Raw genomic sequence first — 14308 nt, 5'->3', positions numbered from 1 at the left:
TAGATCAACTGTTTCACAGTCACACCCCCTCCTTTTTTTTTGTTTTATGGGCTCAAAGGACCCATGTAATGAATTTAAATTTAACAATACTACATCTGCTGTTCTTTGCTGCCTTTTACTCAGCACTTTGCAACACTCTCACCTGCAGGACCTAGAGACTGGCACACAAGATTACTTTTTGCTTGTCTAAAGGGCAGGACCACTGATAAATTCTCTTCCCAGTTATATTTCAACAATATTTTGTTTTATTCTGCTGTACAGGTTCCATGGTATGCCTTGGATGCCAATTGTATGCAGGAATCCCAAGTGACTGACATTTCTCTCCTTTTAGGAGTTTATTTTCCTCAAGGACTGAAATAGTTTAGCTGAACTCACTGAACTTCACAATTAGGATAAACAACTAATTTTTGTTGGGTTATGACTTACAGGAATTTTAAAGTTTAAAATCCATTTAAAACAAGTTTCACAGAGGTTAAGGTCTGTTGCAGAAGATTAAAACTTGAAAATTAAGCACCAGAGATTTGCATTTAGAGATCAAACACTATTATATACACAAATCAAAACAAAGCCCTGAAAATTAAACTTGAGTTACACACTCACTACATTTGCTCAGTTTAGGTTTAAATGTATGGAAAATTACTCCATAGGTTTACTTGCAAACAGCTTCAGTATTTGAAGAAAAAACCCCACATTGGTTGTTGAAGATAAAAAGTGTCACCTCATAACAAAACACCGCATAAGCTATTTCCTTCGTACGTTGGAACTGTAAGAAGATATTTGTTTTAGGAAGCAATAAATCATTACCATGTTACAGAACCAATCTTAAACATTGGCAAAAAAGAAAAAAACACTTAAGTCTTGTATTATAAATAATTGCAAGTAGAAGTGTGCAATTGCATCTTTCAAATAGATTAAGATTTACCTGCAACACCATTCAATTCGGCCTTCCCCTTCACAAGTTTTTGCCCAGTGATTATCTGCAAGGTTTTTCATTGCCACAGCATATTCACACAGAGTTTCTTCATCCTCACAGTGCTCACGCCAGATCTTATCAAAGTCTCCCACTAAACAAAACAACAACAAAGAAAAATAGCACATTAGATACAAAGTCTCTCATTATCTCCATGGCAAAATCCCCATCTTCCAATTAAAAGAAATTACATAATACACCAAGAGATTACTTTACCTGCCTGTCACAAAAACAAGGTCCCCTTTCTCTAGTCAAACACAGAATTCCAGGTTTTGGAAAAGGAAGGGGCTATCAGGTACTTGAGAAACTAGCAATATTCTCAGTATACTGATTTTGTTCAGTTTGTTCTGTGAAATTCAAGTCCCCGGAAAGTTTCACTTTCAGGTTTCTGTGCATGAGCATTAACATGACGAACAGGTTAGAAATGAAAGACTGAAAGGTTTCCTAGTAGCATTTATGTTCATGGCAAATACTGTGGATATTATGTGCAAAAATGCCAAAAAGGAAGTTTAACCCAGCATATGGGTTTCTTTGGATACACTGGAAAAGGAATTCAAGCCTTCACTGATGTCTGTCTAATCTAGCCAGTCCCCAGTGAATTAGTTTCTAGGGCGCAGTACTGAAGAATCAAACCAACTATGGTCAGGAAGTCACAGATAAACTTGTCTGCTGATCTCTAGGGACAGATTTATTTCCATACTCCTCACCTTGCTGAAAAGTAATCTTGCAGGTTAAGTTCTGGCACTTCAAAGTAATTAAACATGATGATTTTCCCTCTTTTGCTGCTAAGTATCCACTTCTCCTAGCTTGCTTTACATAACGTACTGCTAAACAAAAACAAGAGAAATGCTAGTAGTGGCTAACCACAGTTCCTATTGTGGTTTCTACAGCACGCAAACTCGTGGTATATCTTAATAAAAGGACATTTCTGCCCTAAGAAAGAAAAATACATGCTCACTGCTATGATCTTCACTAATTCCTTTTGCACTTAATTACAGATGTGTGCACATATCTAATATAAATATATATAAATTTGTAGAATAAAAATTATCTGCTGATTTTGCACCTACAAGCTGATACAGCTAACAAGTTTTCAAGAGCAGAGCTATACTTTAAGCCTTGAATCAGACAACCAATACACTTTTCATAACACGGTTCCAGAAACAGTGTTTGTAGCACCTTCATATTACAAAAATATTTTAAAAGTGTATCAAGCATAAGCTAACTATTAATGTGTGCTAAAGCCTGAAAGTATGACCTGTCCTTCTGATATCAGTAAGAGATTTTTGTTTCTAACCCACTTATAGCCATTTCTTTGATGTGCTGTTTTAATCAGCAGTAAATAACAGATTTCTTTCAGTGGGAAGCTTTTTACTTTTTCCCTCGTATGCAAAGCCACAACAATTCCTCACCTCACCTGTCCTCCACTTACAGCAAGACTGGATATGATAGACAAGTATAGATAGCTGCATACTAAGAAGATTTAAACCAACCATCCAGGTTACTCCCTATTTAAGTTTGGTTTAGGGATGTCACAGCAATTTTCTCTTCAAAATAATAATCTAGCACACTTGTACAATCATCAAAATGAGTCATGTTTAAAATTAGGTGTTTATACTCCCTTGTGTGAGATGGCAGTTGAAATGGAAGGGAGTAGCCATGATTTAGTTTTAACAAAATAGGAAGCTATGCAAGAAATCATGAATTCTGCTTCATATTCAACAATCATATATGAGAAAGTTATTAGACTGGACAAAAAAAGTAGTATTATATTTGACCAGTACCCCTCATTATTTCCCAAATGATCCAAGTTCATTGAAATATGCTTTATAAGAAAAGGCACTAGAACATGGTTGCCAACTGACCACTAGAGCAGAGAAACACCCAAGTCACAGGCAGGCCCCCACAGGGGTTTCCGCTAAAACCTGTGGGTCACTTTTCCAGAGCTTTCAGGAGAGCCTTATGTAGAAACAATCACGAAGGACAGAACATACTCAACTTAGGAAAGAGAGCAAGAAATAGTACAGACAGTGGCCTACCAACAAAGGGGCAAAACAAGCACAACTCTTAAAAATCTTTAGTAGTGCAGAATCTATACAGCACCAAGTCAGAAAGCACTAACTAAGATCACAATGTATTCTCAATAGCCAATTAATTCTGGTGCATTTTCTACGCCACAATACTTGTGAATCTTACTGCATGCTCCAGACAACTGTGAAATGCTCGAATGAGATGCAGTTGATAAAGCTTTGTTTGGCTAAATACATGGCTATTAGAAAGGAAAAAAGTAAACAAGTGAACACTTACTGACAGAAATATCACAAATACAAAATCCTAAGATTAATACTGTTCTTCTTTTAGTCCATCTCTTCATTTGGTCTATTCTTAAGCAATTATTCTATTTCCAAATACCACTTTTCCTTAAAGCTTCAGAAATAAGACAGACGGGGAAGAAGAAATATGCAAAGACCAGATGTTCTTAACTCAAATAGCCGGTCCTTTCTCACAGCCAAGTAGCGATGCCTCCTAACACTGAATCCTGCTCTCATAGCAACTCTTACTTCCTTCTGAACAAGGCAGAGATTTGCACCTCTCTCTGAAAGTCAGATGAGGGTCAAAAGAGGCCACAGATAAGGGATCTTAAATTTAGATATATAGCAACAGACCCAGAGCTGACTACCAGCACTCTGGGACATGAACTTTGGGTTACAACAGAGCTGCCTATGACAGTAACAGCTTCTTGGCACCGGGCTGACAAGAAAATAAAACTGAATGATGTAGACTATTAGGAGAGACACGCAGAACAAAAGTGAAAAATTAACCACAAAGTAATTCTATCGCACATCCTATACCAGGTCAATTCTGTGTGCGCTTCTGGTTTGTTTTCATTTACCAATACAGCAGGTCTAGAGATACAGAAAATGGCAATGTGAGACAGATACAGCACAGCTTCTGTATGAAGAACACCAAAATAGAGGTGAGAAAAAGGCAGATGAAAGCAGGAGATGACAGACCTCCACAAGATCACAAGTGACAGAGGAAAGGCAACTATGGAACAACTTCTGGGTGTTCTATGAATAGGAAACATTCCGGAAAAGCATAAAAAGACAGCTTCAAAGCAAAAAAAAAAGTTCACAAAATGTGTAATTAAGTTTAAAGTTCATGTAGCTGGGCAAACTAAGGGAAGAAGATTCATGAGAAACTTCATATTTGAAGTTGTAATTTCTAACTCAGGAGCACCCAAGAAAGACAGAATGGTGAGCAAGCATACAGCGATACTCCAGCAGCACTTCTCATATTCTTGTCTAAGCATCTGCTGTTGACCCACTGCCAATACTGGGTTTGATGTGATGTCCATTTGTTGGCCCTTTCATAAATGAAAGCTTCAAAACAACTGCAGATAAGGGGTCTTTCATAAGACACTGGCACCATTGTGCAGGTACTTTCAAAGAAGGGTCTGAGGTCCAGTTTCCCTTGAACAAGTACCATGGTAGTGAGTTGTTTTGGGTTTTTTTTCCCCCTATTCTCCAGAATCATGCTCCAATACTGAGTTCAAAATGCAAATAATGCTTCTTATCTGTTGAGATTTTGAGGTAGTGACTACAACAGATCTTGAAGCATCCAATTTCAAACTGATACCTAGAACACAGTAGAGCTATATAGTAAATTTTTCAAACAATACACTATAATCCACTGTGCATTAATTTTTCAAATAATACATTATAAACCACATGCAAATACTGCATTAACTCTAGTGGAATTAAACATTTATTTATGAATATTGCTTGCGTAACCAGAAAGGCAGCAAAATATGTAAGAAGGTTTCACCACAAAACTAATGGCTGCTAAAGCAGTAAGATAAATACAATCTTCTGCTAAGCAATCAATAATGCTGTAAAATAAATAGAAGTTTGTGGTAGGCTAATCTAAAGGAATAATAAAAAAAAAGTTTTGCATCTTGAATCACATCTTAAAGTTAATATTTGATTTGGTGCATTAAACTTTTCATCTCATACTCATGACCATACAGTAACACAAGGTTTAAGCCTACTCGACACTCTTACCATGCACTTGGAGATTTCCTTTTATGCTATTTTAAACCTGTTTTGAGCACTGACTCTTCAGATATCTTCATACACCTCAGATCTCCATCAAGGAACCAGTTATGCCAACGTCCAGCTGAAAAGTGTAATTGGCAAGACTGGCTCATAACAGGAGTTTCATATACCTCTCAAATCACTACAGTGACATTATTTTTAAATAATTTAATGTTTGCTCTCCTCTCTATCCAGAATTGCCTAGAAAATAAATAAATTGCTTACTCTTCACCTTGAAAATTAACTATTCCTTTAAAAGCAAAAAAGCCCAAAGCTCACCTCTTTCTAGTAATTCTGTCAGTGAACAAATGATTAACCAACTTGTAGGTTCTTTGTAACTCAGCCTTTTCTAATGCAGTAACAAAAATCCAATACTATTTACCTAGAACAGATGAATCCCTCTAAATAGTTTTCCATCCACATTAATATTGCCCATGGAATAGCCAAATCATACCCCCAAACCCAACCACAGAGTAATCAGCAGTTGCTGAATTCTGACACAGAGAAAACAGGTCAGGCACGTAGAAATTATTTTTAAATGATCCTAATTACAAGATAGTTTTAATTGTGGGTAACAGCAATAGAGACCTAACGTTAGCTGTAAGTTTTAACAACTGAAAACATTTTTAATGAAGAAGAAAGAATCATACAAGCCAGTAAGAACTCCCCTCATTCCACATTTATTTACAGGATCTCATCAAAGGTTCCCAGCACATCATCAGAAGACCAGGTTTGCCATTCTTGGTGGGATAATCCCACACCATAACTCTTCTCTCCAGGCAGTTGATTTTTAAGAACAAAAATCCAGCTTTCTTCCATCCTATTTTTTGTCTTTTTTTTTTTTAATAGACATTTCTTTATAGAGTGTTAAATGGAACTGTCATTTAAAGTATGCTTATAAAATAAATAGAAATTAATTAGTCAATTATTCTTCAACTTCTGACTGAATAAATCATATTAATTGGTATTTTAAACAAAACACAACCCTCTGTATATAAAAGAAACAGAGCTCAGTTTTGCTAAAGGCAGTATTTTTCGTTTTGGAATGGGATAAAACCCCAAACAACTGATTTCAATCATTCTGTTTTATCAAGCAATAAAATAGTTAAGTCATACAGAGTTAAAAGTACTATCTGCACCCACGAAAAAGGTTCTATAATTACTATTTTCCTTAATTCCATCAGTGCTCTTCAGAAAAATAGTGTAGTCATATCTGACAATCTCAAAAACAAGTACAAAATACTTAATCAATCACTGAACAAGATCTTGCACCCCAAAAATTAACTGACACCATACACTTAAGCTTCAGGTAGATGCAATGTGGGTTTAGATCTTAATCAACTCTCCCCAAAAGAAACAGTTTAACACTTGAAGAAACTGGAAATAGAACAACCAATGTTACCTTTTGGAAAACTACAATTTTCTGAATTCAAAGTAGCTGCAATTGGAAAAAAAAACCAAACCAACAAAAAACCAGACAAGGGTTTAAGGGTTTGAATTCTTGGCTACCTACATACAGATATAAAATGGTAATGTAAAAAAACCAGATTCAATCCACTTCCTTTTCAATGCTTCTATTTAACAGCACATTGTCTTTCTATGTACACCTTTGATGGCTCTGGTAGAGGAGAAAATAAGCTCAATACGTTAACTAACAATGAAAGACAGAAGCAAAAGTGACATGTTCATATTTGTGCAATAGTTATTAATAAAGCTCTTTGAATTGCTCATTGTAAAAAGCAAACCTAGCCCCACAATCAACAAGCGTCCATGACAGTGCTGGATAACTTCAGACGGCAGGTTGCTGGCCATAGCAACACCTAGCAAGATCTCCAAGCTTTCTTTTTTGTTGCTGATGGCAATGCACTACAGAATGAAAAAAATCCATCTCATTTTTAGCCTCTTAAGACCAACGCTTGCTCACTTGCTGGAAACAGTAAACCAGCCTCTACAACATTCTAAACAGTAAATGGAAAAAGCAACCCTACGCTGTTCACTAGGCTAAAGCTGAAATCAAATTCCCATTAATATCTGGCAAAATTTCCTCATTAACAGTGACTTGTCAGTTGAAATTTAGCTGTACTACTAAATGTCTGGATACCGTGTCAACAATTAATGAACTAATTACATGAGAAATATCAGCTAATATTATGCTATTTACAACTTTCAGTGTATACAAGATAAAGCAGAAACTGAACATCTGTCTTAGTAAAACAACATATCCAGTGTTTTTGTAAAACACAAGATCAGGTATTTTTGGCCTCACTGTTTTCCAATTTTATATGTCTAAATACAGAACATGAACTTCAACTCAGACAAAGTTCAAGCAATCAGAGCTAATATTTTTCTTATCTTGTCTGACTAGTGTTTGCTTTACACTTCTTAGGATTTACCCGAAATATTTCACAAGAAAATAGTAAAAAAAAAAAAGCGCAAGAATCTCATTTTCTCAATCTATCTCAATAGGAATGTTCCTCCCTTCTACTCACATAGAAAGGATTCATTTGACCAAATGTGGATTTTTACATTTGACCAAATGTAGATTTTTATATTTGACCTGTCAGGTAAACGACCTATCTGTTTACACTAAACAGACTCCCAGGGTACAATTCATCTGCTCTTTAAAGCATTTACTTGGGGTCAGCTTCTATCACCCTGAAGAATGATTTATGTCTCTGACCTGCCATAAATCTCCAATGGCTGTCACAAAAACAGTAGGGAGCCTATTTAAGATAGTTTAAGCAATTACAGCCCTCAGGTATTGGATCTACTCTACTGGAAACTATGACCCCTCTCTCCTCTTCCCGAAGCCTGACTTTCTGGGATGGACTATGTGCTGCACCTTACCACCACCAATACAGAGATGAACACATTAACAGAAATTACTGATTTTGGTAGATTTATGCAAACGCACGAGCAAAAAATCAGAAGCAGATGAGGTACAGGTACAGACTTCATTATGCTGACCCTGCAATAGGAACACCATCTTCCCCACCAAGGCAATAAAGGAGCAGGGAAGGAGGTTACATATAGCTGTTTGTTCAGTGGATGCAAGTATGTGCTGTAGCCAGAGGGTTTTCAAAATCTCTGAGCTAACTAAATGATACCAATGATTAAAGTCCCAAAACTGTGTAATATTATCGGATTTCTAATGGAAGTTTCACTGCAAAACTGTGGTGTGCAAATTGTAAGGGCAATCATATCAATGCTGATAAAATAGCATCAATTTTGATTTCAGTGAAATAGAATTTAGTTTCTATTGCTTGAAAATGTAACAGTATTATAAAATGTCTCCATCTTCCAAGAAATTAATGCAAGTGGGGAAAGACAAATGGAGATCTTGAAAACTTAGGCTTATTTCTACAGTAAACCACTTGTATTTAACAAAAAGGAGTAACAAATGTTAATTTATCGTGTACAGTTCAGTGACAAAGTTTTCTTGTTCTGTGAAAAATGTCACCATCTCAAAATGTTTCCTGTTTCACATCAGGAAGAAACTTAAGCTCTCTCAAGGTTTTTCATGAAAAACATGAGGGGAAGAGACCATAAAGCAACCAACCTCACAACGACACTTCTCACACAAATGTCTAAACCACTCACCTACTCAGGCTACTTATTGTCATCAGGCAGGGTCCTGTAAATTTTTCCGAATTTTCTGGATTTGAAAAACCTCTTGATAAAGTTATTATCCATTTCTTTGAAGTTTCAACAAAGAACTGTTTCTATCAGCTTCTGTGATACAGTAACTAAATCAGGACAAATACCAGTTCGGTGTGATTCTAAGCCTGAACAGCCTTAACAGGTATATGGAAGAAGAAATTAAACATTTTAATAAACACACAGCAAAATATTTCCTAAAATACCTTTACAGATACCTCCTCAAATTTTTTCCACTTGTACTCAATACAGGATTTCTAGGGAGAAGTAGAGGGTCCTGTAAATCATCTTTCTAGACAACATACAAACCATCTATAACCGAGGGTCATGTCACACAGAAAATGTTTAATTGATAAATACAGTTCTGCATGACTACAAAGGTAATAAACAGCTCTGATTAAAAAAGGCTGCCTCTGTATCAGTCGAAGGGATTTTTATCACAGTAAAAATTAAACCTACTTAGCTGCTACAAGCAACTGGAAAAAAATATCACATAGCAGATGTTCAATAGATCCTGTTTAGTTCCCTATGAACCACTAAATTTGTTTTTACAGGTCTTTCAGGCTTGACAGACATCAGCATACATGCAACATATGCAACTTACATGCATATATGCAACTGATACAACATACTCCCGCCCATGGCTGCAGGTGCCTAAAAGATGCATAGAGGAAAATCCTGTAAAATTTGGGGACACCTATGGTAGCAGGCAACAGAACCAACAACAAGAGACTAAAGCAAGATTGTTGTTTCCTTGTCCCCATATGGTAAACAGGCTAGTAGGAGAAATTCAAGTCTCATGAAAAACCCCAATTTCTGTACTTTCTAAGTGCTTGTGTCAGGCATGCAGAACCCTGAAGTTTCTCGTAAGTGAATAACTGGGCACTTGAGAGCTGTTTCAGCTTTTGGATTTTACCCTGGTGTGTAAGGTCATTAAGATTCAACTAATCCATTTGGACAGGATACAGAAGTAAAACTTCAGAAAAACAAGAGTCTTATGCTAATGAGATACCCTCCTAAGTGAACATGTTATACCTCAGTGTATTTTGTTCCCACTTAAGAAATTTTTCTTCATGAAAGCAAAGTTTATAGGCGAACCTCGGGAATGATGTGTATTTTTAGGAACCACAAGACAGGTTTTCTCTGTCTCTATCACTGCCTTAAAATAGTCTGAAACAACTTCTTAATGATTAGCTAATTTAGTTGACACACTCACTCAGTATGGACCTGGACCAATCACCTTAATTAAAAAAAATACTTTTTTTTTTACACTAAAAAACCCACACTCATTTGTTAATCTTCATTAAACCATTTTGAAATATATGACGTATAATATTACCATAGGATCTACAGTGGAAAAAAAAAAAAGAGTATCCTACAATCGCAGAATAGCAAATCTGCCATGGTATTTATGATTACATGCTTCCCTTTTTTATTTACTAATTAACAACAGAGAGGGTGTAATGGGAAGGAAAGGAAATAAAAAAGGAGAAGAAAAAGAGAAAAAATATAAGTAACCCCACTAGAAGTAATACTAGTTTAGTAATATCCCGAAAATAGGAAGAGGTAAGTACTAGTCACAGAGTAAAAAAGTTAAAATTGTTGAAGAAAACAAAAAAATGCACTTCAGTACAAACTTAAAAGAATTTAGGCTGAACCGTTTTCAACATGGCAAATGCTTGTCATACATACACTGGCATGCTCTGGGACTATATTACATGAGCCACAGTACAGAAGTACATACAAAATCCATCCACCATACTTACAAGAAAAAGTGGTTTAACAAATGCAGAAATTTAAAAAGCAGCCAAGATTCAGCTCTGATGAATCTCAACTTATAGTTTTTCACCAAGAAAAAGAACATCAAACCCTTTAGATGACATGAAGCCGACTACACTTTACTCTAGTAATTCCTTAATAACTGCAAAAAAATGGTTGTGATGCATTCCTAGTTAAGAAATACGCTTTTGCACTTTGACAAGCATGCAACTTCTTCAGAAACATGTTAGCTTGCAGTTTTGAAGCATATTGTCACTTTTCCACTGGCGCATCTTCAAAAAAAGAGGGGAACCATTGTGGGAAATGAAACAAAATTATAACAATGGTGCCAGTTATAAGCAAGTCAGATAATACACTGACTTGCCTTTTACAATTGCTCATTGAAACTCAGGGCTAACATCAGCAAGGCAAATGAATTCTCAAAGAAATCAGCTTATTAAAATCAAGCCTGTGTAACTTCTATCAACAAACATCTCAGTGTCTCAAGGACACATCTATTTCCCTTCAACACTTCTAATAGAAGACAGTAACTTAAGATCATATTACAATCCCAGGGGCTTTCTTAGACTTAACCACCCTGTGCAACATAATCATATAGCTTTCAGAAGGATACTTAACATGCTTTTTCCTCTACCAACAAAATACACAGTTCTATTTAAGTATCTACAGACAAAACACCGAAGTCCATGCAACGGCAATTCTAGTACTGTTTGCTTATTTAAACAAAATGGAAACTAGCTTCATAGAACCCTAGTAAACATGAGAAGAGGCAGAGTTAAAAAGAAAAAAAAAGACAAAATAAAAAAAAAGACAAAATAAAAAAAAAAGACAATACAAGATTCTGGAATAATACAGACAGCTCTGTTTCTGCTTCATATGTAGATGGCTGCACTGCAGAGCCAGAAGGCTTTCCCTGGGTAATAAGCTATAAGCGTATAAGCAAGGATGCACTTCTTACCTTTGCTTTTTCATACCCAAGTTATAATTCAATTTGTACTGAGAAATTACTGATTTGTTGCTTTTTTACTTCTCTTTAGCAAATTGTCAACTTTGATTTTTGCCAGTCAGTGTCTCTGAGCATTAGAAAACCAAACAAAAAACCCAAGAAAAGATCCTTCAGATGTCAAGCATGTACTAGTATCACAATTTCAGAATGACATTAAAGGCACTTAGGAAGGAGATTCTCAAGTCTGCTTTTAGAAGCACAGAGAAATGTAGGGAGAAAAGACTCCAAAAAACCAAAATTTTTGAAGTTGAAACAACCTAACATGTGAAGCACTGCAACTACTAATTGTTAGTAAAGACCACCTACTATTGGATGAGCAGGTAATGGGTGGAGCTCGCCTTGTTCCACAGGCACGATAGGATGAACTGTTTGGGTTTTAACTCTCTTCATGAAAATACACAGTGTTGCTAATTTAGAGTGGATAGAAAAATCAATGTAAAGTTTTCACTAACACATGATTTGCAGGACATACAAAGTAAGTTAGGAGTACTATTTGCTCTTTTGTTTAACCAATTACACTGAACTAAAGATAAAACACAACTTACCTTTGCATGCTAACTTGCACTTTGCTGAGAAACAGGCTTACATAGACTTCCATGTAATTTAGCTTCTCTAAAAAAAATTCAGTTGTTAGAGAGATTGCTCACTTTTTTAAAAAAAAAAAATTTAACAGTGCCAATGTTTGTCTGTCTTAACCTTCAGGCACTCTGAAGTAACAGAGAAATATGAACTGCTCAAAGCTGGGCTCTCCTGCCAGGATTTCACTGTTAAAACATACTGTGTTCTTTCACCTAAATGTCAGGATAACAAGGGAGATCCTCCCTTCACTTTTGGCTCACCAAGGCCAAAATAAACAGCGGCTCTTGATCAGTGTCTACATAGGTAGACATCTGTGCCCAAATTCCATGGATAGGCTCCCATGGAGACTTCTGAAGTCCAGAAAGCAGAATGACCTTGTTACTTTAACAGAAGTAACATAGACAGATAGAGGAGAGGCAAGAACTCTGCTTACAACAGGAAGAGTTCTCACTTTATAAGTGTCCTTCTGATATATGCACCAGGTCAGCAAAGAGCTGTGGACTCACTGAAAGACTGAGAAGATTAATTTTTTGTAAGCTATGCATAAAGAAGATTGAACGGATCATTATGATCAACCTGAGCAGGCTACAAATTTCAGCAAAGAAATCTCAACTCTGATACTCATCTGAAAGCACTTCTGGGAGGTTTTAAGCATTCCAATACCACCCATAAGAACCTTGCATAAGGGCGTTAATACTGATGACAAAGTAGATTTTCCAAGGACTCAAAGTAATTTATTTTGTAACAGCTTTTCCCCAGCTCTTTTGCTTAGTGCTTATCCCTCCGCGGCTGAAAGACAGGAGGCACAAACAGTTCAAAAAGACCGTGCTTCTCCAGATCACCATTCAATCTCTCCCAGCATTCATGACCTACTGTCCTCTCCACTCCTGACGATCCTCAGTTTGGAAAACACTGCCGTACGACTTGGAAGCTGCTTGTGGTGAAAGGCCTCGCTGTAGCTATGTCCTGTTAAATGTCACACGGCGCAGTAACGTGGGGCCGCACGAACCCACGTCCAGCCAGAGGAGTAGCACACCTTTAGCCAAGCACACATTTTCACCTCGCAGCATTATTCGTGCACACCAGTCCTCTTCTACATCCCACGGGAAAAGCTCCTAGACATGCGCCATGAGCCCTCCCGAGCCAGGAAGGGGTCTCCGCTTCCAAGGGCCCACGGAAACCGGCAAAACCTCGGCAGAGCCGACCGGGGCTCCTCGGCGGGGCTGCGGGCAGCGGCGCCCCTGGTCGCCCGGGGAGGAGCAGGAAGCGAGCCCGGAGCGGCTCCCAGCCGCTGCTCCCAGCCAACCCCCCGACACACCCCCTCCGGCAGCGGTCCGCGGCCCAGCCGGCCCGCGCCGCTCCGCCAGCGGCTGGGGGGAGCGGGCCGCCCGCGGGGGGACACCCCGATCCGCGCGGAGCTCCCCGCGGGGGTGGCTCCCCCCTCCCCTCGCCGCGGCACGACAGCTCCTCCCCGGCCCGGCCTAGCCCGGCTTCCGCGGCGAGAGGAGCGGGGCGGCCCGGCCTGGGCGGCGCGGCGGGGGCGGCCCCCTCCCCCGCGGTTACCTTCCCGGTACTTCTTGCGCAGCCGCCGGTGGACGCTCTTCACCACCCCTGACAGCTTCTCCTGCTCCAGCTTCCGCTCCTGCTCCTGCTCCGGGGGCGGGGGCGGCAGGGGGGGGGCGGCGGCAGCAGCGGCCCCGCCGGGCCGGGGCCGAGGCCGGGGCCGGGGCTGTGGAACGGCCTCCATGGTGTTACCGCTGCTCCGCCGCGCGCAGCCCGGCTGAGGGGGAGGCGTGAGCGGCGGGCGGGCGCGCCGGCAGGGCGGGCATGCGCGCGGGCGCGCGGCACGCCGGGAGGTGGAGTCTGCGGCCGCTCCCGCCGCCGTGGGGGGCCCGGTGCAGGGCCCAGGCTGGCCGCACCCCGGCGGGGCGCGCTTGGTTATTCCCAGCAAAACTTTCCACGCCCCGTATCTGGAGCAGGTCACCCCGCGGTGCCTCATAAACTGGTGGGAGAAATGAGGTGAAAACGACATCATGGGTCCAGGGGCAGCGCGACTTTCAGGGCACTGCTGCAGCGGGGGCTCCTCTCTTCTCCCTGCATTACTGCAGTTCACGTGCTGCCCCAGAGGCCCCCACAAAAGATCTGGGTGTGAATCCCTCTGAAGTAGGGTGGTAAAGCCCATTCTGCACCTACAAAAGACCTTGCAGAAACAAACTGAAT

At 39.4% G+C, this 14308-nt stretch overlaps 1 protein-coding gene across 1 annotated transcript in view; it reads right to left on the bottom strand.

Moving 5' to 3' along the window:
• The window catches only part of SAMTOR (S-adenosylmethionine sensor upstream of mTORC1), a 34954-nt gene extending 21037 nt beyond the window's left edge, over window positions 1-13917 (bottom strand). Inside the window, 3 exon segments of the mRNA XM_074870231.1 lie at window positions 923-1064; window positions 13652-13893; window positions 13895-13917. Of these exon segments, the coding sequence (XP_074726332.1) occupies window positions 923-1064; window positions 13652-13893; window positions 13895-13917 (407 nt within the window).
• Between the last annotated feature and the right edge of the window lie 391 nt (window positions 13918-14308).

The sequence above is a fragment of the Strix uralensis genome, chromosome 5, assembly GCF_047716275.1.
Source record: "Strix uralensis isolate ZFMK-TIS-50842 chromosome 5, bStrUra1, whole genome shotgun sequence".
Classification (NCBI taxonomy): domain Eukaryota; kingdom Metazoa; phylum Chordata; class Aves; order Strigiformes; family Strigidae; genus Strix; species Strix uralensis.
Note: the sequence above shows the minus strand (reverse complement) of the source record. Positions and strands in the feature narration are given on the sequence as shown.